General features: G+C 40.9%; 1 protein-coding gene across 2 annotated transcripts in view; it reads right to left on the bottom strand.

Moving 5' to 3' along the window:
* Positions 1 to 24,132, bottom strand: part of POU6F2 (POU class 6 homeobox 2) — a 456,556-nt gene that overhangs the window by 247,769 nt on the left and 184,655 nt on the right. For both annotated transcript variants that reach the window (XM_061197578.1, XM_061197579.1), the window contains 2 exons: positions 3,892 to 3,983; positions 614 to 836 (listed from right to left, as the gene is read on the bottom strand). In XM_061197578.1, the coding sequence (XP_061053561.1) occupies positions 614 to 836; positions 3,892 to 3,983 (315 nt within the window). The remainder of the gene's footprint in view (positions 1 to 613; positions 837 to 3,891; positions 3,984 to 24,132) is intronic.

A 24,132-nucleotide genomic window follows, 5' to 3' on the forward strand; every position in this document is an offset into this window, starting at 1 on the left:
TCGTGATATCAAGAGAACTACTCTTCCTGAGTAGAGTCCAACTCTTATTATATGCCCATGATTACATAAGATAAGAGCTCTATATATGTCTATTTTTCTCATTACAAAATATGACCTCAAATAACATAATTTTTGTTTAATAATTATAACTAAAATATACTTAGTAAGAAAGATAGTAAGTTGATTATTCCAAATGATACCTTGTATTTGAAATGTTCCAAACACTTCACACACAAACAAGTAATGTCTAACCTTTCTTTGCAGATGGCTAAATTGAAGAACTCATGAGATTATAATTCAAGTCCTCAAATAACATCACAATCATTTTACATCTAAGTTTTTGATGTGTCATGCAATGATTGCTCATAAATGCTTCCAGAAGAGCTGAAAGGTTTCAAGTCAATGTTAAGACATGAGGACTGATAAAGCCCATGGCTTGAGCAAACTCAGGATTCACAGACACCTTGAAAACTTTGCTTCCTACATAAGCCTTTCATAGCCTTTATGGTGGAAGCAGCTCTGAACTACATTCAACATTCAGGGCACTTGTCCACTTCAGAGAGCATGGGCGAGTGGATGGAGCCCTACAAGACACAGAGACACAGCGGGTTACCTTGTAGAGTTTGCAGTGGCAGAGTCATACCGGCTGCAGCTGCTGCTACCAGCCCTTGGATGTTGGTGAGGTTCGCAGTGGGCAGCGTGAGGACCAGCCCTTGCTGCCCTCCTAGCTGTCCGGCCATGCTGAAGGGGATGAGGACGGGCTGGCTGAGGGCCGGCGTGCCTCCCGGCCTCACCCCGGCGACAGCAGAGGCTAACTGCTGGGCCGTCAGGAGTGGCTGCAAGGAAACACAAAATCCCAGCTCACTTTCCAGTGGAACCAAGACATGGGTTTTTAGAGCATTCTTCTTCCACTTAAGCTGGGTCAGAAAGTTCCTGAACAAGTAGCAAAGAGACATGTTCTATTCCAGAAAAAAAAAGATTGACTTGTAGGAAAAAAATTGAAATTGTATTTCATTAATTTTTTTGGAAAATTTCATTTGGTTTGGAAAGCTCAAATACCTTGCAAAGTAATACCCTACACACATATTATTCTTCCATGGATTTTCACTTGATCCTACTCTTATATATTTGAAACTCTCTGCTAATTTATTCTGTTTTTCCAAAAAGAACTCATTGGAATCAGTGGAATTTATTGGTTCAAAAGAGCAATGAAATACTATTTTCATCTATTAAATTAGCAAAGATAATGCAAAAGATTTACGCAACGCTGCTAAGTCTGTAGTGACACCATTATATGGATTTAGGACAGGTGGACTGACATAAACCTTTTGGAAAGCAGTCCACATCAAGGGCTACAAAAATATTCATCCCCTTTTGACTTAGAATATACTCCTGGGATATGCTTCTGAAGATACAATTTTTTAAAAAAATATAAATGAACGAAAATATGCATTACATTTTAAAATATATAAATGTTGAAAAACAGTTTGTTATATTGATAGCACTAAACTTGGTAAGATATTATACAGTCTTTAAAATGGATCATTCTGACACCTCTAGAAAAATAGAAAATGTTTATGAGAATATATAAAATTAACTGGATAATAAAGCAAGTGATGATGATCAAATCATTATTAAATGGTAAAATTATGTATGTACAATGACAAGATCTAAAAAGGAATATAGAAAAACAAAAATATTTGATGTGGGTAAATTTGAAAAGCTTTAAAAATTTTCTTTTGTTATTACACTAACATTCTTTGCCCTGTTAAAATGACATTAAAAACACATGTTTATATCCACTATCCAATAGCCATTGTTTGATATGGAAAGGCAGCCACATAGGTGTGCACTTCTGGGCACTAGATGTATCTGAGCTCAGGTGTGAGCTCAGGTGGGGGTCTTCAGGGTGATGTAGGAAGGATTCCTTGTCCAACCAGGCCAGATGACTAAAAGGGTCACTGATCTTAGCATCCTTCATCCAGGACTTTCATTGCACCCCTGCAGGAGGCATTTAAGATCTAATCCCATGCCCATTTTTCTTCTAGAGGAGCCGATAAAAAACTCTCACTGGGGAGTTTCAACTTTTTTGTTTTTAACGCAGTATGATTCTATAAAGTAAAAGGTAACTCAGTGTAGGTATAGTACAAAGCCCAATATTTAATAGCCAGGCACTATTTTAATGTGTATGAACTCCGATGTCCTACCAATGACATACTGAGTTAGTTACTTGTCCAAAGTCACATATCCAGAGGGGTGGGGGGATTCCGATCCAGCCAGGCTGCTCCAGAGCCCATGTTTCACTCCCTCTCAATACACGGAACAGATTTGGAGAAGGGAGGTGGCTTTATTTGAAGAATGGGGGATGGCTGAGTCCACTTTCTGGCCATTCCCTAAGTCACCCCTCAAGGTCCCTTCCGGGGAGGCCTCTGAAGAAGCACTGGGACTCCATCCATCTTAGTTTTAGAACCACTGCTCTGGATTCCGTGGGCCCAGCTCCTAATGTTTCTGCTAGACTTTACTAAATTCTCACCAAGTAACTGTGCCTCTCTTAAAAAAAAAAAAAAAAAAAAAAGTTACACTAAAGGACAAAGCAAACATTTTTTAGGAATAAGTACAAAATGATAAACTGGTCTTCAGATTGCTGGCATCATATCACTGCCAGTAGTGATACCATGATGAAAGGGAAGGCAAATGGGCAGTCTTCGGACTGTAGGCAGGCCACAGATTTGGATGGTGGGGCCTGCAGCATTTTTTTAATTGAATTCATGGGCTTACAGCAGGGCATCCACTGTCCACTTTGTCCCAGTGTCCCCTGCTTCTCACTGTCTGGGTCTGTCGTGCTATGTTTCTAACCTGGAGGCATTGGAGTTTGTCACCCCTGGTATGTTCTCACACACACACACACACACACACACACACACAATGTCACGAGCATGAAATTAGAAAGGACATGGCCTTCAGAAGCTGGTTTCTGAGATGCCCAGTCAAACTCCCTCTAGGGCTCCATAAGAAATCAGGCATCAACCCAGGCTTTCTGTCTGGAGCACAGAGGCATTCGTGCTCTGAGATGGACTTTGGAATCTGAGGCCATAGGGAGACTTGGCGGGGGCTGGAACAAGAAAGTCAAGACCAACTCAAGCTCTAAACTTGGGTTTTCAAGCCTGGAACTGATGAGCCCTGAAGTGCTGAAAGTGATTAATTTCGTGGAACCACAATGACAACCAAAGAGAGAGAAAGGCTCAAGGATCAGCTTCTTTTTCTATAAAAGTGGGTGAACTCTGAGAACTTCCCACTAAATGACAGAGGTTTAAAAAAAAAAAAAAAAAAAAGCCCAGCCTTTTACAATTGTGTTCTACATCTCCATATAACCACACCAGGCTGCAAAAAACAAATATTGGACTTTAAAAAATAATGAATGTTTTTCTTTATTAATGCAGGAGCTATATATGATGTACAGTATTGTCAAACCCAATAAGCTGAACTTGCATTAAAATTGCATTAACTTTTTTGTATTAAATCACATCTTGTATATCAAAAACGGCTATAGTAAGGTTGAAATAACTTAATTTTCTTCACACTCCAGTCATTAAAGTTTTACTTTCCAGAAAACTACATGATAACCAACAGCACAACTGTAGTGGGTTTCAAGAAGAAAAAATGTTTCCAAATGATTAAAATCAACCTTCCCTTTAAAAAGAGAGAAGAGTTCTGCTAACACATTTTTTTTTCTTGATGGTATTTAATAAATAATGTAGCCATGCACTTTCCCATACAAAAATTTATCACCGTCTTTGCTCTGTTGGAGTTAATTGGTTTTAACTCATTATTATTTATTTGGTTATTTATATGGTTAAACCATCCTACATGCAGCAGTTGAGAGATACTGACCTGTGGCCCAACCGGGAACGGGGGGTGGGTCTGACTGGCCTGGTGTTGTTCAGGGGTGCCTGGGTCTGACAGCGCCGGGTTTCCTCTGGCCCCTGGAATTCAAAAGAGAAGAGCACCCTTAATGTAAGATCCAGCCCGGGAACTGCCCATGACCCCATTTTCCTGTGATGTCACATAACATTAAGGCACAGATGATATGCCAGAGTGCTTTACCAATAGCTCCAGTGCTCAAATCACTTGTCAACTGCATACATTATGCTAACGGACGTTGGGGATGGACAAAGTCATTCTAGGAGGGAGAAGGCTGTGACAGCAGAGAAAGTGACACCATCATCAGTCGCACTAATAGGCTTGCACTATACATCAGTTTGCAGGGGGTGTGCCAACATGGCCCCGGTGTGGGAAACTGCATCCTTTATGCATAGGCGGGCAACAGCTAATCTAATTTCCCAAAGCCAGAGAAAGCGTGATCTCACAAACGACCAAGCACATCTATATTATCCCTTAATATGGCTTCGTACCCTTAAGCCCTTTCTCCATACACACTTCAGGTACTGAATCTTATGGATGCGTTTTCCTAAAAACAAAGCCTTTTTCTTTTCTTTTTTTTTTAAATTGAAGTATAGTTGATTTACAATGCCATGTTAGTTTCAGGTGTACAGCACAATGGTTCAGTTATACATACATATATATATGTGTGTGTGTGTGTGTGTATATATATATATATATATACACACACACATTCTTTTTCAGATTCTTTTTCCTTATAGGTTATTACAAAATACTGAGTAGAGTTCCCTGTGCTCTATGGTAGGTCCTTGTTGGTGGCCCCTTATGTCCTAAAAAGCACATGCATCTCCTTAAGCAAATTTCCTGGGTGCTAACTGACCCCCACACTACCCCCAGGGATCCCCCCTGTGGTGAACATAGAACATAATGTACTTCCTTTGCTAGAATCCTGTTGGATGCTAAAGCGTGAAAAATGAAATTCCACCAAAACAGCAGATCTTTCAAACTTTCTTAAACATTATTGTTTCTCTGTGTGTGCTTATGTGCTTTGTTTCAGGACAAACCATAGAAGGTGATATAGTGGCAGTAACAATAAATATATAAATAAATAAGCAAGCAAACAAATAAATAAAGCTAGCAGCCATTTTTGAGGGGTCTTAGTTGGTAGCTTTTGTTTTCTTGGTGATTGAAATCCAATTCCAAGCCATCCTTAACAAGATCCTCTTTCCTGATGTTTGTCCTATGAATAGCAAGTGGAAGACAACTCAAACCTTGTTTACTGGTGTGCCATGGATGACCAAGAAAAAAAAGATATGATTCTCTCACACTTATAAATTTTAAAGAAGGTATTATTAGCTCATTTAAAACAAATTCTTCTATATATTCTCCAAAGGGACAGACTTATAAATAATGGAAATGTGGAAAAAAATACTTCAGCACATTAAGCTACAAATAAAATTGACTGCTACGTATTATTCAATTGACTTCTATCTCCACAGCCGTGTGTCAATCATAACAGCATTTTATAATAGGATTAAGCAATAAATGTGTAAAGCCATTATGCAGAATCTGAAAATCTGATTAATTTGTAATATTTCTTTGTGCCGAAAGTCAAGGATGGACATTGCTTGGGGAATACTTACAAACATTCTATTGAAATTTCTAAATTGATTTGGAACAAACTAATAAAAACACAGACTTGCTGACATTTTATAAAGTGAATTCTGTCAAAATATGTTTGGCATTTTAATGATCGCTGTCATTTAATAACAAGGGTAAGATGGCCCATCATAAGATGCCCACAATTTCCCCATAACATGCAGGAGACCTTTCTTCTAAATTTTTTATATTTGATTTATTTATCATGCTTGAGTAGCAGGGCATTTTAAACTGGGAGGTGCATTATGCAGTGTAAATCTCACAACTTCAGTTCTTACAGACCCAAGTCCTATTTTGCCTTAGAATTCTCAGTAGAGTTTTATTTACTTTTATAGAGCTAACCAGGTCCCAAAGTGATCTTTTGGTCAATTAATGTAAATTCTCAAATGGTTAAAAATCTGCTTTGGTTTAGTTTATGAAAATGTTTTTAAAAAATTGGTTTGTTCTTTATGCTTGCCAGACATGGATTTTTATGTCTGACTGTGAAAAAGTTTGACAATGCAAAGAGAAAGAGAAAAATCTTTTTATACAATTAAAAAACATATATCTTAATCAAAAAATTTTTCTATACTATGCCAGGCCCTTCTGTCTCATACTTCTTTCATGCATACCGGGCTCACTTTTTGATTCTGTTCCTAATGACACATCATGGTAATGTTTGGGATCTGTCCCATCCAGGCACTGTGTCAACAAGATTGTGTCTTTGTTACCTGTAACTTGACACAGATTACATTTGCTTACATTTTATTCTCTGTTGCTGGAGGCTCTCACCAGTGCACAGCAGCTTGTTTTGAGGCTGGTTATTCTCAAAAACCATGTTCAGTGCAGTCCAGGGCAATTCCACACAATTTCATGTGTAAAATGAAGTCTTTCACAGGCTCTAGAGGAGATTATGTATGCTCTCCTGCCTGAATCAAAAAGTAATGTTTCTTCTTAATGCACATCTCCATTTTCCCCAAACACATGTATCACACTTAACCTTGTAAGACCATAAACTAATCTGTCTGGGGTCATAAGGCGGCTCCCAAATCAGGGGCCTTCTCAGAGTTAGAGGGGGGATCCAGTAGTCAGAATGAATAAATGACGTTGGCTAAGAGTTTCAGAGAGCTCTGAAGCAGCGCTCAGCTGTAAGTTAGCAGAGAATTTGAGGTTAGGTACAGGCACAGATACGAAAATGTGAACTTAAATGGGTTGGGCAGGTTCCTCCTGATCAGGGTCCTAGGAAATATGCTAGGAGATCAAGGAGATCAAAGAAGCCCAGAAAGCTCTCTGTGGCCTGTTCTGAATTTAAGAGTCTAGGCTTTTCAGGCAGCAACTGTGAGCTCCAGAAGGGCAGATCCTGTGCTCACTGGTTTACTGCTTTATGCTCAGCCCTTAATGTAGGTATCATTCACATTGATTGAATATTCACTCAATGGAAATAGACGCTGGGCTTTTAATTGGGGGCTGGTATAATTCCTTTAAAATAGGTATGGGCATCCACTTCACTAGTTACTCTTATTTAGCATAAACTTTGGAAATTATCTCTAAATTATTAGCTTCTTAGCAAATTCGACTGTAATTCTGATTTTTGGGGGGTTTTTTGTTTGTTTTTTAAATTTTTATTGGAGTATAGTTGATTTACTCCAATGTTGTGTTACTTTCAGGTGTACAGCAAAGTGAATCAGTTATACATATACATATATCCACTCTTTTTTAGATTCTTTTCCCATATAAGTCATTACAGAGTACTGAGTAGAGTTCCCTGTGCTATATAGTAGGTCCTTATTAGTTATCTATTCCAATTTAGATATTAAAAGCAGTTTGGTGTACAGGTTAAAAGCAAGGACTCTTAAATTTGAAACTCTCCTTGCATTGAGATTTAGCCCTGCCCCTTAACTAGTTGGGTGAACTTGTGCTGGTTTTCCAGTTTACTTATATATACACTAGCTTCCTCTTGTAAAAACCCGGGAAAATAATCGTATGTCATTCATAGGGTTGCTATGGTGAGGATTAAATGAGCACATATATTTGTAAATGTCTTGGAACAGTGCATGCTTGTCACAAAAGTGCTCTTTCTCTTGACTACCATTAGTTAATAAGATTTCATTGATATTTAATACAATATTTAGTATTATTTAATTTGCCCATCACATTTACCTGCCCCACGTAACTCAACACAAACGCCCATGCCTATGTGTGCTGTCCGTGTTTCCTCACACACCACCCTAACAGTGTGCTCTGTACCATTTGATAAATGTTTGGATCTGAACTAAATGGTCACGTCTTTAAAGAGCCTATGAAGTGAGATGTTCACGGATAATCCTTCCTTTAGTCCCTGGTAGCATAACCAGGTAATACGGCACAAAGATACTGGCAATTTGCTCCCAAATTCTCACCCAGACCATAGCTTAGACCAGCAGCTCTTACCCAGGCCTATGAATCAGAATGGTCTGTGGAGCTTCCTGAACACACAGGGTTCACATCCCTCATGAGGCTACTTTCAGAGCATCCAGAGGGTGGCTCATGTGTACATTTTATAAAACTCCACTGGTGATAGAAGACCACGGGGAGAAAACAGTGGCTTACATGCTGCTCAGGCAAGTATGAATCTCCTCTGCACTGAGGATGCCATATACAATTAGTTTTACAACAGCAGATGGGTCATCAGCCAGCATTACTCCCTTGGCCCTCCAAGCTCCTCTACCTGGAGCATGCTTGCATCGTAATCCTGGTGGCCTTCTAGTTTAGCAATCTATGTCAGATGCATCTATTTTGTAATGTTCACAGGTACTTCAAGGAGTAAAAACTGATTTTAAAAGGGATCGTAAGGACTTCCCTGGCGGCCCAGTGGTTAAGACTCTGAGCTTCCACTGCAGGGGGCTCGGGTTCAATCCCTTGTTGGGGAAGTTCCACATGCTGCTCGATGCAGCCAAAAATAAATAAATAAAAGGGATCATAAAAAAATTTAAAATAGCTACATTATATTTATTTCTTTTCTAGCTTTATCAGTAGCAATTAATGAATGTTGTCGGATGAAAAGCAAATGAATTAGTCTTCTATAACGTTTACAGTTTTGGATCTTCATTCAGTTTTTTTTCCATTATCAAAATATATTCATGGGTTTTAATTTTTTTTTAATAAATTTATTTATTTGTTTATTTTTAGCTGTGTTGGGTCTTCGTTGCTGCATGTGGGCTTTCTCTAGTTGTGGCGAGCAGGGGCTACTCTTCGTTGCGGTGCGCGCGGGCTTCAGTAGTTGTAGCACGTGGGCTCAGTAGTTGTGGCTTGTGGGCTCTAGAGTGCAGGCTCAGTAGTTGTAGTGCACGGGCTTAGCTGCTCCGCAGTATGTGGGATCTTCCCGGACCAGGGCTCGAACCCGTGTCCCCTGCATTGGCAGGTGGATTCTTAACCACTGCACCACCAGGGAAGCCCTGGGCTTTAATTTTTGAGTGCTTAATTTAAAAATAAATAATAAGATGACCAGGAAATAAAGATAAATAAAATAAAGTAGCTATATAATAGAAGTCACTTCTGTAAACACAGGGACCCCTGATAGAAGTCTGCTAAGGAAAAGATAAGTCATAAATGTTGGAGACACTGAAAGACTGATTAGGAGTTTGGCTGGTACACTGCAATAAAACTTAATTTTAATTGTTAAAATGCCTGCTTGTCAGAGCATTGGTCCATTCGACACCATCTTTCCAGTGTTGATCTTGTATCCAAAATCTGCAAATCTGCTGGCTGCTCTCTCTGCTCTGGAGAGCCTGAACTATCTAGGTAGCTGGGGTGGGGGCAGTGGTACCCTAGGCCCCTGCTCCTCTCTTTAGTAACTTCCTGACTGGGGGAGCCTCTGAAGTTGCACCCTGTCCCCCACCAAGTCAAGGTCAGAGTTCCTGAATGACCATCACTGCATTCCTCATAGTAAGTTACTTTTCTTTTGCAAATTAAAACAATTTTCTTTTTGTATAAGAGTTTTTGATTAACTGAGGCAAACAAGACTCAGTACCTCTTAGCAACTCTAAGAGTGAAACAGATGTGCACTCCAGGATAGCTTTAAATCCGACCCCTTCCACCATTACCCCTTGCCTCCACGTGTCTTTTTGGAGTTGACTCTTCCAAATAAGTCATTTTAAGAAACAAATAGAACATTTTTAATCCTGAGAGGGCATACTCCTTTCTGGATCCTTACCCCATTGCCTTTGCAAAGAGGATACAAGGGCTGGGGCAGACTGAGGAGAAAACAGACTTGCACATATGAATGGCTCATCGGAATACACCAGTTCCACTTTCAGTTGGCCATCCTCCAATATTCAGTGCACGAGATTCCCTCATTAACGACCAATGCATTTTTAACAAATCGATTCTTCAGGGGGAGAGTTTGGGTTTCTGTCTGCTATGCATTAGCACAAACAATCACAAGAAGGTCACAGGGATCCCTCAGCTTTTTCTGGTATTTATACCTTTCCTACCCACTGTTTGCTGTTTTCACTGGGGAGTGAGGTGAGGCAGAGGTTGCTTATTATAAGATGGACAGTTAAATGCATTATTATTTCATGTTGGGCATGTGAACCCAGCTAAGTGGGGCAGAAGGCCCCTCTAAATTAAACTTCCCTTTCTTTCAATTTCTTCAAGATTACTAAATGCCAAGGAAGGAGTGGAGGTGTCTATAAAAATCTTTTCAAAGTCACTGCCACTGTCTGCCATTTTTTATTGCCCATTGAGATTTCTTTATGATACTGGCCACACATGTATTTACGTCCAGAACACTATACAGACCCCTGGTGGAACTGGAGACTCTAAAGAGATAAGCCACACTTGAAAATTAAACATTCATTAATTAACTTAGGGTTTGTGCATTTTTGCAAGTTCTGTTGTCAAGTACTTGTAACCTCACCCATTGAGGCCTGTAGAACAGTAAATGTCTGATAACATTAATGGGAAGAATGGATTCCTTTATTCTTCTAGCAGGTGACTTATCTGGCCTTTGATGGAGGGAAATCCAGTTATCTTTGAGTGAGGGGTCTAGGTCCTCAGTGGTTTTATTTTATTTTTTCTTTGGTGGTTTTAAATGCTGATCTTTATTTAAAGGCTGTACATAAGCATTAAAAGTCAAAGGGAGATTAGAGATATCTAGGTAAAGCAGAACAAGAAACCCCAAAAATTCCTTATTTGGACTTGATTATCTGAAGATGTTTTTGTAATATCTACCAAAATTATTCAATATTTGCTTCAGTCCTCCATGTAGACTTAGTCTATGTGTGCTCTGGAAACCTTTAAAGACGTTTTTTTCTCTCAAAATTTCCTATATCTCCCTTCAGTCTTCCTCCAACAATTTTTTATCATTTGTTTTCACATCCATCTCATAAAAGCAGAGCTGAACTCTGCGATATCCAGGCCAATAAAGTTCTCAATTTCTGTAAATGCTTCCTCTCAGAAAAGAGATGAAAAAAGAGACAGTCATCAAATATACTTAAGCAAAATTCCACGACACACTGTTGGCACGTGGAGAGCTTTGGGGTACGGATCAATGCTTGAGCACTGCTGTCTCTAAAAGAGTATAAATTCCTTCAGGGCAAAGATTCTTTCTCACTAACCTTTGTATCTCCTGCAGGTCAGCTCTGGGCCTCGGCATGTGTGTATGTATGCATATATGTGTGTATGTATGTATTATGTATGTACGTTGGTGTTTAGGTAAGTTGTTCTTAAAATGTTGGAGATGTGTATCAGAGTGCGCTGAAACGATTTAGAAACAGATTTTAAACCACCTGAAAATGATTTGTCTCATTTTTAAAATGCCCTTCTTGATCTAAGAAGCTTTGCTAATTTCAACACACTTCTCCCAGGAAATGGACACTTCCTCTGACAAGGTCATTGCTAGGGGAGACGTTCACCACTGCACTGCATCCAGGGATGAAGTCCTTGCTCTCAACCTACTGATGGGACCCTGGTACGGGCCCCCTGGACACAAAGGTCGCATAGACCCTGTGTTTTTGTGTGCATGCAGGGAGCTTGATTCTACGCTTCATCTATGCTCAACCTTACATGAGGGCTGGCTACATAATTTATGGGGCTCAGTGCCAAATCCAAGTCCAAGTCCCTAACCTGGGGCTGGGAAGTCAATCTCCCCCTTCCCCAGGGCTGCTGCCTTAATCCACGGCAGATGGGTGAACTCAAGGGATTGCAACCTCCTTGCTGGGCTGCGCTGGGCACCTGGATGGGATGAGTTGCATGCTGACCCTATGACTCTCCCTGCACCTGAGTCTAGAACACTGAGAAGGGCGGAAGGGAGAAGGTGACAGCTACACTCCAGCTTCTGGGGTCCTGGGGCACCCAAGGCAGAGAGCAGGTGGCTGAGAACTGCCCTGTCCTGGAGAGGGAGGGAGGTAGTGGCTGGACCGCCAGAGGCTCCAAGCCTCCCTGCCTCTGACCCCACGCTCTTGTCGTCCCATTGGACTTGACTCACAAAACACAATTTCAAAGATAAATTATTAAGAATCTCAAGATGGTGATCTCAGAGCCTTAAACTCCAAACATGGGACCCTGCTGGATGGCGAGCCCTGTGTGCCTGCAGTGGTTGATGGCCCTGCCCAAGAGACCTTCTCATCAAGGGTCCTCAAGTTTTAAAAATTGCACGTAAACCTACAACTCTTTGAGAGCCACCTTCCAAATCCGTGTAAATTCTGATAAGAGTGTTTATGTCTATAGAGGAATTTAGACGTGGCTTGTTTTCCCCAACAAGAAACCAAACTTACAAATAATCATGTTATTATCAGTGACCACATGTGCTGGAAAAGTAAGATAAAATTTTGTTTTGTTTTCTAGCCATTCTCAATTACCTGTTCCTAAAATGGGGAGACAGGGCATGAATTCCTTAAAAGAAAAATCATAGAAAAGATGTCTTTTCTTTCAGTCGTAGACCTATTTTACTAACAATGTTACACTTTCACTAACAATAAACACAGATTTTTTTCCCTCCTGACCAGCTGCCAAGTTTGACAACAAGGGGATGAGATCAGGACACTCTCAGGTGGAATACCTGGCCTAGTTTTAAGGTCCTCCCAAGTTACCTACCCATGGTAAAACGTGCAAGAATGACTGAGAACTGACTTTAAATATGCTTGAAAAATGGTCAAAGCTGATAACTAATCTGCTTTAAAATTCTGTGTGTGTGTGTGTGTGTGTGTGTGTGCGTGTGTGTGTGTTGGGGTAGGAGGATGAGGCGGAAGGGAGGGGAACTAGTCCATTTTTTCTTACCTTCGTTATAGTAACGGGGGGGGGGGGGAGGAGACAAGCCGTAGCATAAAGGTCACTGTGATTCTTTTTGCAATAGCCCAGCCTCCAGCCTCTTATAGCAACACTTGAGTATGTATCTAATATCTGCAAGGCTCTCTTTGAGGCCCCCCAGACCTACAGAGCTGCCCCATCAAAAGTCCCATTATGAGTTTTTAAACTGTTTTCAGTTTATTGAGGTTCTTAGCTGAGCAGCCCCCAATGCAGGCAGACCCCAGAGACTCTGTGGGTCCCGTTCCAGACCACCACAACAAAGCAAATAATGCAATAAAGTGAGTCACACAAATTTTTTGGTTTCCCAGTGCTTACAAAAGTTACGTTTACACTATACTGTAGTCTATTAAGTGTGCAATAGCATTACGTCTAAAAAATGTACAAACCGTAATTTAAAAATACTTCTAAAAAATGCTAACCATCATCTGATAACACAGGGTAGCCACAAACCTTCAATTTGTAAAAAAAAAAAAAAAAAAAATGCTGTAACTGTGAAGCACATTAAAGTGAAGCACAATAAAACAAGGTGAGCATGCAGATACCTGGACCCCAAGTCTGAGAAGGAGGTGAGGGTGAAATAGAGAGAGCTGCATCGTGGTTACATGAGCTCAAGTTCCTGGCTTAGACTGACGTGAGCTGGAAACCACAGTGATGTATGTTTCCCCTCTTCTCCTAAACCTACATGCCTTCAAAAGGTCTGAACTCTGCACAACCTTTCAGCAGCAAGGAGGCTGCTGATCTGACGTTCAGAGTATGATTTACCATGAGCCACAACAGAAGAAATCATTATTTCAATTGGAAATGATGGCCTCTGGGTGCAGTCGCTTCTGATAACATACGCGGTACAAGATCTCGGAGACCCTCAGTGCAGAAAGCGTGTGGCCCTCGGTCCGCGGTGACTGTGAAGAGCAGGCGATTGGATCATCACAGACTGTCGACTCTCCCAGACTTTGAGACGTCACAGGGCAGTCCAGTTAAAGAAGCCCGTTAACGATCACGCGAATAGAAAGATCTCGGCATTTGATTTTGCCAAGTAAAAACGTTTTTTTAAACTGCCATGCACTCTCACGATCCTACAACAAAGGTATTTTAAAGCCTTTCTCCCATACCAAAGAATGTGTTCTCTGTTTAAAGGAAAATCCTTTAAATTGAAGCAATTCAGACTAATGAAAAACTCATTGCATCGGACTTTTCTTTCTCCTTCTCCCTTTGCCCAGTGTCTGCTTTGTTGCAGAGGGACACTGGTCTGTCACAGAGCATTCAGGAGCTTCTGGTCAACCTGGTAGGATTTGAGGAATCACAGCAGCCCTCTCCTTTCACTCCTCCAGGCATAAGAAATATCTGACCAAACACTCCTAAAATGTTTCTTCTTTTGAATAAATAATTCCTCTTTTGCCTATCCTTTTGTAGAGACATCAGTATAATTTTCTTTATATATAAAGTTCTATGTGCCAAGTAATACATTAATTACTTTGCATATATTATCAACCCTTATAATAACCCTGTAAGGTGTTTATGATTATTATGTCCATTTATACAGGATACTAAGCTTTATTACTCACATACCTAGTTAGTGACAGAGAGGTGACTACATCCCAGGCTATTCGATTGATGGAAGGCCCACATCTGTATCAGCTAGACTACTCCACTGCTCAAATATTTTATAAGCATTCACCAAATACTTACTATGGGCCAGACACTTTGTTTAGTATTTTGTCTACATTTTCTCATTAAATCTCCAAAGAAGCCCTGTGTTACCAGGATTATCATTCTCTTTTTACAGCTGTGGAAACTGATGTTTAAACGGCTTAAACAACTCACCTATAGTCACACAGTTAGGGAACGACAGCACTGGGATTTGAACCAAATTCCATCCAACTCCAACAACACTTACACTACCCTAGGTATCAAATGAAATGTTCCAGGGAGACAGAACACAATAAATCCCACACCATGACAGAAATTGTATTTTGGGGATATCTTCTTCTGTACCCAGTGAACCCTGGCTCCGGAGACCTCGAGGTTCCAGGTCTGGGAGGTGGGTGATGGAAAAAGGAAAATGGAACATGATGGCAGGAGACAGGCTTTTCCTGTGCCCCACTTTTCCCCCAGACATATCCTGACCAGTTCCTAAGAAGTAAGCACCCCGGTCTCCTTTAAAATGATGCTCATAATGAGCAGAATGACAGCCGCATTTAGTTTAGGGTCGCCATGTGATCTCTGGACCAGCAGCACAAGCACCGCTTGGGACCCTGCTCGGAAGGCAGACCTGCAGGTCTCAGACCCACGGAATCAAAATCTGCATGGAAAGAAAATCCCCAGGTGATTCATACTCACAGGAAAGTGTGAAAAGCACTGGTTTTGAGTTTACAGCTCTCTTCCTCCATCCCTCCCTCCCTCCCTTCCTTCCTTCCTTTCCTCCCTTGGGCGGCATTTAAAGTGTACATGCACCTAAAACGCCCAACTTTTAGCAGACATCGGCAGTGGACTGTTACATCCTTTCTCACAAAAGTCAGGCGGGGGCAGGTGAGAATGTAGGAAAAGCAAACGTTCAAGAGGCACACTCTCAATCACAGTAATCACCCTGGAGCATGTCTCACCCCGTGCAACCCGGTGGGAGGACTCCCAGGGAAGAGCTTCACAGTGGGAAGTGCTGCTCCTACATTCTTAAAGGGAAGCATATTTATCCTTTTTAAAACACAGCAAAACTTATGCCAAATGTAGGCCAATACCCTTGCTCTGTGATTTATGATGATTTTCCTGACACTTTCTCCTTCCATACCCATAGCTCTGCTTTTCCATGGTGAGGGCCCATGAAGGTAAGAGTCTGGCCTCTCTATTTCAGTTATTTACCCTGAGAGCGCCACATTCTTTGCAAAAGTAGCCAGAGTGCCACTTTAAACAGGGGGAATAAAAATTTTAAACCCCTTTAAGCTGAAATAAAATTGCATTTCTACACAGATACTCTGAAAGGGTAGAAGTTGCAATCACTCTTGCATGCAACTAAAGATTGGTGAAAGTGGGGTCACTTAGAACTCAGCAAAGGACAGGAAGGAAATACCCCCAGAGGAATTACATTGCATGAAACTGTAGCATCACACCTAGTTAGCAAGCCCTTACAGTAATGAAGCGTCTATGACAGCACGACAGCACAAGATTGTGCAGGAAGAAAAGGATGTCACACAACTCACTGTGTACAAATTGCCAAGTGCTGCAAAACCTTCTTTGGAGATGGGGTAATGAAACACTGCATCTGTAATAAGATTAAGTAGATCTAGAATATAAACACTCAAATTAATGACCCATCAATAGTTAATAGTTGGTTAGATTTCCCCCCGCCCGAGAATTGGTTATAAAAAACCAAACAGCCAAACTAGTCCAATTCATGTGTCTCTGACCATTTTTCTCTCACTTAGCCTATTTATTTCTTAGCATTACTGTAATTGAAAAAGTATCTATTGCTAAAAGATGCTATTAACTTGAGTGCATTCATAGAGTGTTCTATCACTAATAGACTTAGGTCATATTCTTTTATCCATTTAGCAAAGCATTATTTTGTTGTCCTCTTGTTCGGAAGATTTTGTTCCACTTAAAGTCAAATAGAACAAAAGCTTCACTGAACTTGTTCAGGTTGTTTTTTTATCATTATTTTAACTCCATTATATGATAGGATCAAATGCATAGCAATTTCCATTTGTTATATCAACTTATTTTTGGATCTGTGTCAGAGCTCATTATAAAAATTATGCCTATGAAACATGACTTGGACTCAGATTATAACGGTAAGGTTCTAAGTCCAAATACTTTAAAAATCTACTTCTTGAGTTTACATTTGGCTTTAGAACAGTAGTGTCCGAATTTAAGTAGAAAACAAAGCCGACCGCTAACTCAATGGTGAAAAGGTGACATAGTGGAAGTAACGCTGTCCAGTCATTTAAAAATATATACCAAATCTAGGATGCTACAGATGTAAAATTCATGAATATTTTATGTTGCACTAAGAAAGAAAACAAGCTGCTAATTAAACCATGACATGACACTGATTATAAGACACATTCCAATTTTTATCCTAAAATTTTCCCTTTAAGATGTCACATTAAATTATGAGGAGGAAAGCTGTGTATCTCAGAATGAATAAAATACTTTAGTACTCATTGGCCTTTATATATCTATAAATTATGGCACAGAGAACAAGCAATAGCATAAACTGGAAATGTTACATTTAATCTCTAAATATCCTCAAGATTTGGTGGGTCAGACTTTTATGACTGGAATATGATAGTTGGATAAAATGCCTTATTTAGAAGAAATAGATTCAATCAAGAAGGGATCGGGGAAAGAAACTAACAGCTGTAGAGCATCAGTCTGGCATCAGACTAGAATATTCTACATATGTCACCTGATTTCATCTTCATACCAGCCCCATGATATTAGAACTCAGGTTCAGAAAATTTAAGTAACAGACATACATCCACAGCTTATTTTTTTTAAAGGAGGAGGAGGAAGAGGAGCTGGGATTCAAACCCACATGTGGTCAAGTTTTGGGGTTCAAGCTGCACCATAAGCAAATCTATGGACAGTCTGCAAATCTAAGAATGTGTATAATGAGGAGTGTTTAGGTATATCAACATGCTTCAGCCAAAGACCACCATGTAGTTGAACTTGATTTATAGACTCATTGACAGGAGGGAGAATGCACACCCTGGGGAACCATGGGGCATCACAGTAAGAAGAGATGACATAGATTTGGGCTTGTGTTGAGTGACTCTGAAGAGGGTTTGAAGAAGTGGGGCTTTGCTCTGGATTGGACCCTATCTGGAAGTCAGAGCTATGTTATGATTGAATATTTTAATAATTCTTGTGTGGAAGATAGGAAAGAGGGAGTGGGGTTAAAGTCATAATTGGGAAAAGAGCAATATTCACTCATATTAGCCAGGATGGGTGAATAGTTGGCCATTTTGTGGTCTGGACAATGTTCTCGTTTTGTCTGTCTTCAGACGGGCTATGGGGTGATCTTGGTTTTGTCCTGATCCATCCTGGTCAGATTGGCCTTGTCTGATTTGTTCTGTGAAACTGGGTTCAGGAAGAGGACACCAAGGCCTCCTGTGCGTGCCAGGCTGTAATATTCCAACAATACAGCCTGGAGTCAGAATGACTTGCGTTTTCATCTTTGCTTCACCTGTGCTATCTGTGTGACTCTAGATAAGTTACTCGACCTCTCTGATCTCAAGTTTCCTCAACTGTAAAATGGAGATAGCCATGGCACCTGTATTATAGTTGTGATAGGGAAACAGATTACCAAATGAAAAGAGCCCAGCATTGTGCCCGGCACAAAATAAATGCTCAACAAAGTTGGTTGTCACTATGAGTTATTACTGGAGCATTATTACAAATGACATTGACATATGATTATCCAATCACAAGTGATCTTGATAAAGAAGGAGAGAGGAAAGCATGTGACCACAGAGGACGCCCTTTAGAGGAGCCTGTAAAATCAGACATGTGCAACCAATATCCACGAATGAATTCAGGTACAGGAAAAAAAAATGCAGGAAGACTGGACAATGAGGACGACGTCTGAATCAAAATCGCCACATCTAAAAACTCTGAGTTCCTGCCCGGTGTTTCTAAACAGCACATTTCCCACAAGTCCAAAAAAACTCAGCATCTCCCTTCTCAAAAGCTCAGGTTCCTCCTAACTTGCTCCAAAAGCAAATCTCTTTGCCTGGTCCCTCTGCTTCACCCCCAGAGACAGTCAGACACCACATCCCAAATCTTGCACTCCAGCCTTGCTGACCACTTCCCCTTCTCTGCTTCAGCTGCCCTCATTGTCACTCAGACCGTGGACATAGTCACCGTACCTCTGATCTGTCCTGTCTCTCATCCATCCTACACACTGATGGCAGTGAGACCGTAAATACTGGAGACCCCCCCCCCATCTTTGGCTTCTACCTCTCCGAGAGAAAGCTGGGTCTGCAGATGGGGGTGGTACGGGCTTGGGGTGGAGTAGGTGGGAAAGGGGACACCCATCAGGAGACCTGTCAGTGGTAAAGGCTGGCCCCAGGGAGAGACGTAAGGGAGCAGGAGAGCCTTGTGGGGAGGAGCACAGACTCTGCAGCTGGATTGCCCGCTGTCTCCACCACATACCAGAGGTGGGACCTCAAGCAAGTGGCTTAATCTTTCTCTGCTCAGTTTCATCATCTGTAAAATTGAAATAAAAATGGTACTTCCCTCCTAAAGTGAGGATTAAGTACATTAATCCACATAATTAAAGTTTCTGGCACATAGTAAACACTCAGTGAAGGTGAGCTTTCTTATTACTATTATATTTCAAGGGAGACAGAGCCCTACGCTGGGGTCCGCACTGCTAAGTGTGTCGCCCAGCGGGGCTGTAGTCCACAGAGCGGGCAGTGCTCCAGGCAGCAGGCCTGGGGACAGTGGCCACAGCTGTTTGATCTGACAAAGATGCTGAACGTTTGCCTCAAACACTGTCAATGCCTCGAGGGCAGGGTCGAGCCCGCAGGTGTGTTGGGAGAGGAACGCAGAGACAGGATGCAGCAGGGCCCAACAGCAACCTCCCCTAGAGGTCTGCAAAGGCTCTGTGGGCAGAGGGATGACAGGCACTGCCCACAGCTCAGACCCAGGGGAGAGGGAGCTCAGCACAGAGCACATGCAGCCCAACGTGAGCTAGGGCAGAGAAGAATGAAAGAAATTATACTTCCCAAGTGGAAGGTATGATTTTCAGGGCAATGTCTGGCAGTCACGGCTTTGGCCAAAATGGTGCAATTGATCCCTAGGAATCTATACATGGGCTGGGTCGCACCTGAATGTGAATCCAAAAAAGAACTTAGCTCCGAAGTGGATCCTAAGCACAGATGTATATATAGGTGGACTCAAAATAAGGACCAGATGGACAACAGCAAAAAAGGAGGTGGTGACAGCCCTTATGGGTGAGTGAACAGCAAACGACTGCTCAGAGCCCAGCCTGGATTCTGTTTGTATTTTCTATTTTATTTTATTTCATTTCATTATTTTATTTTACTATTTTATTCTGTTTTATTTCATTTTATTTTATATTATTTTACTTTATTGTGGTAAGAACACTTAACATGAGATCTACCCTCAACAAAATTTTAAGTACACAATAAGGTATTGTTAACTACAGGCACAATGTAGTACCTATAGAACTTATTCATCTTGAATAACTGAAACGTTTTACCCATTGAGGAGAAAATCCCCTCCCCCATCCCCAACTCCTGGCAACCACCATTCGACTCTGTTTCTATGAGTTTGACCATTTTAGATACTTCGTATAAGTGGAATCATGAAGTGTTTGTCCTTCTGTGTCTGGCTTACATCACTTAGCATAATGTCCTCCAGGTCCATCCATGTCGCATATGGCAGGATTTCTTTCTTTTTGGATAGTATTCCATTGTATGTACACACCATATCTTCTTTATGCATTCATCCCTGGATGGACATTTAGGTTGTTTCCATATCTCGGCTATTGTGGACAATGAGATATCATCTCACACCTGCTAGAATATGTATGTCTGAGTCACTTTGCTGTGCACCTGAAACTGTCACAACATTGTTAATCCGATATACTCCCATTTATAAAACAAAAAGTAATAAAAAAAAAAAGACAACACATGTTGGCAAACATGTAGAGCAAATGGAACCCTTGTCCACTGTTGATGGGAATGTAAAATGCTGCAACTGCTATGGAAAACAGTATGGAGGTTCCTCAAATTAAAAATAGAACTACCATACGATCCAGCAATCTCACTTCAGGGTGTATACCCCAAGGAAACAAAATCAGGATCTCAAAGAGAATCTACACTCCCATGTTCACTGCAGCATTATTCACAGTAGCCAAATACGTTTGTACTTTCTTGCAGCGGCCCTTTATCTGCACTTGCTTCCAGGAGCAATCAGGTTCTTGCTCTGTAGGGGAGTTATTCTTGCGGGATTCTGAGTCCTAAAATCGGAGTCTGAGTTCTAAATCCAATACCAAATGTGAGCTCTAGCCACCTCATCTGAAAATTGGGATCCTAACCCTAGTCTCTGATCATCCAATCTTCACGATATTATTAAGTTCTTGCTAGGTGGCAGGTATTTTACAAGATGCTAGGGACACATAAAAATAGTGCTATGTCATCCCACTTCTCCTCGTTACTTAATTAATTCACTCATTCCCAACAAATATTTACTGAATAATGACTAGATACAGTTCCTGGGCCTTTGGGGCTTATAGCCTAGCAGGGAGGCTATGCATTAAACTAATAGTTAAACAAAGAGTTGTTTCAGGAGACCCCCTGAACAAGGCTGCAGGGACCCCTGGAGGACCAGGGGCAGCCCCAGGATGTCCATCTCCATTTCCACCAGTTGCCCCATCAGGAGAAGATGTTTGGGAGTAATTGACCCTACTCTTATAAAACTTCCTTTGAGACATACCCTTCATGTTTAAAAAACAAAATCTGTAATTGCATCTTAATGGCTTGTACCATATGAACGGGAGTTTAAAGACCTGGAGCCCTTAACCCAACAGTCTCCATTGACAGCTTTTCTGCGCTGGCAGGAAGGAGGAGACTTGAGCAGCTCTATCTGGATCTGATTACCCCAGGATTATTTACTGTATATTTTAGCTGGGCTGAGACTCTTGTCCTTATTTCCCTCTTGTTCCTTGCCCCCTTCCTTTCTTCTCTCCCAGCCAATTGCAATGCTGTTCTAATGACTGCACGGATATTAGGTATGCGTAGCCATCACCACTTCCTTAGGTAACAATGGATAAACATCAGCTTGAGAAATCCCAGGTCTATATTATTTATGAAGCTGCAATTCTCCTGTAAGTAACCCAGTTGTTAAAATGATATGTATCTATGTAATTGAGTCTTCTGTATACAAATAAATAAGACTTTATTGCAATGTCAGAAGTTAACAGACCAGTCAATAAAATCAATAACTCACTTTATCTTGCTTATATACCTAACTTTTCTCCACCTTTCCTATGTCCTCTGTTTGTTCTGGTTACATATTACCGCTCACACGAAAGCACAGCTCTTGTGCTTCTGTTTCTTAAATTGTAGGCGAAAGGAGAGATGGCAAACAATGGGAAAAAGAAAACCATGAAACCTTCCGCCCAGGTGGTGTTTCACATTTCACGTGTATTTTTTTAAGGAAATTAAAGAGGAGAGAAAAATGCCTTGTTTTATAAGTCAGAGTGCAGATATTTTTAATCTGAGTGCCCCACCAAAGGCATGAACAAATCAGGTCACAACCATAGGTGTGGTAAGCATCTCCAGGCCAGTATTGCCTTGTTCCCTAACCACTGTCAAAACAGCCCTGCTGGATTAGAGCTGCACCCCTTCACCACCATGGCTGAGATCGTGTCGGCATTTCCCTTTTAAATCCCCAGTGTTGAGAAGTGGGTAATTCAGCTGGAAAATTTTTTCTCTGCATAATCCGTGGCATATACTATCTCTGAAGTGGGGAAGAGGTTTATTTGGAATTGGTAGGTATTTTTGAAAGCCATTTGCTTAATTGATTTGGCCGAGCTCACTAAAAGAGCTTAAAAGAACAGCTTGATATTTTTTGGTGCCTATTTTAAAAATCCAATTAAACAAATTGGCATTGATCCAAATTTTCCACACCTGAGGGGGGGAAGATAACCGAAATTGAGAAAAAGAAAAATTAATAGATTGAGTGCCTCTAATCTTCATGATGGTTCTACTGCTGTGCAAATAAGTCCATGATTTAATGGTCCATCCACATGGACCAGTTTGTCCTCTCCCATGGACTAGATAGATGAAATTGTCCCTCTTTATTTTCTATCAGAGCAGGACTGGGACTCTTGGGAAAGGAGCCCCCTAGCATTTATGAGAATTGACAGGGAATCCTGGACTTTCCATCAGGTAGGTGGAATACTGGATTCTTAGTGGTTTGATGTTGAGAATATGGTAATGTTCATACTTCGGTTTGGAACACGAAATAATAATTCAGATTTGCATAGCATCTTCTGTATTATAATAATAATAATAAGGAATTAAATTAGGAGTTTGGGATTAACATATACACACTACTATATATAAAATAGTAACCAACAAGGACCTATAGCACAGGGAACTATACTCAATATTTTGCAATAAACTATAAGGGCAAAGAATCTGAAAAAATATATATATATACGTATAACTGAATCACTTTGCTGTACACCTGAAACTAGCACAACATTGTAAATCAACTACTCTTCAATAAAAATAAGTTTTAAAAAAGGAATTATATTCATCATTGTGGATCATGAATAGTAATGCCAACTTTTAAATTCGCTCTTCAGCAAATGGAAGCTGTAGGAGAAGGTGGTCTACAAGAACTCTTGGCATCACCAGGGCTAAGAAAATGTGAAAATTATTGGTCTAGAGGATACTGTCAATTACTGCTAACCCAGGTTACAGAACCCATGATTCTCCTCATTGTATTTTTCCTGGAGTAAAAACTTCCGGTTTGGATATAGTACATTTAAAGTGCCTCTGGGACTTCAGTGGAGATGCTGATACTGCCAGATGCTCAGGGAAGAGGGGGTGGGTGGAGACACAGACTCAGGAACAATCAACAAACAGGTGGTATTTAAAACCATAAAGTGGATGAACTCCCAGGAAAAGTGCGTTGGAAGAGCAATGACTTAAAGACAGAATTCTGGGCAGCAGCAACGGTTCACAATTACAGCAGAAAAGAGGAGGCCAGGAATTAACCAAGGAGAAAACACTCAATGAGTGAGTTAAGAACTCAGAGTTCAAAACTGTCTAGTGGCCAAGGAAGGAGAGATTTTGTAGGAGGATAGTACAATTGGTCATCCCAAATGCTTTAGAGGGGTGTGTATTGGTGGTATAGTGGTGAGCACAGCTGCCTTCCAAATGCTTTAGAAGGACTGAGTAAGAGAATAAGAGAAAGACAGCCACTAGACTTGTTAATATGTTAACATATACCAGCTAATTAAAATATTATTGGAGGAAGAAATGTTAGTATGAGCAGTTTCATTGGAATAATGGAGACTGAGGCTGCATTTCAGTGAGTGGAGGAATACATAGCAAGTGACGTACCGTATACTCTGTGTTTAAACGTGCAGGACAGGTTAGATCAGTGATTTTCAAACTGGGCTTTAGTCCATTAGTGGGATGTGAAATGTTTAGTGAGTTGCAACCAGCATTAAAAAAATATAGAGGGCTTCCCTGGTGGTGCAGTGGTTGGGAATCTGCCTGCCAATGCAGGGGACACGGGTTCGAGCCCTGGTCTGGGAAGATCCCACAT

Source organism: Eubalaena glacialis, chromosome 8 (assembly GCF_028564815.1).
Source record: "Eubalaena glacialis isolate mEubGla1 chromosome 8, mEubGla1.1.hap2.+ XY, whole genome shotgun sequence".
Lineage (NCBI taxonomy): Eukaryota > Metazoa > Chordata > Mammalia > Artiodactyla > Balaenidae > Eubalaena > Eubalaena glacialis.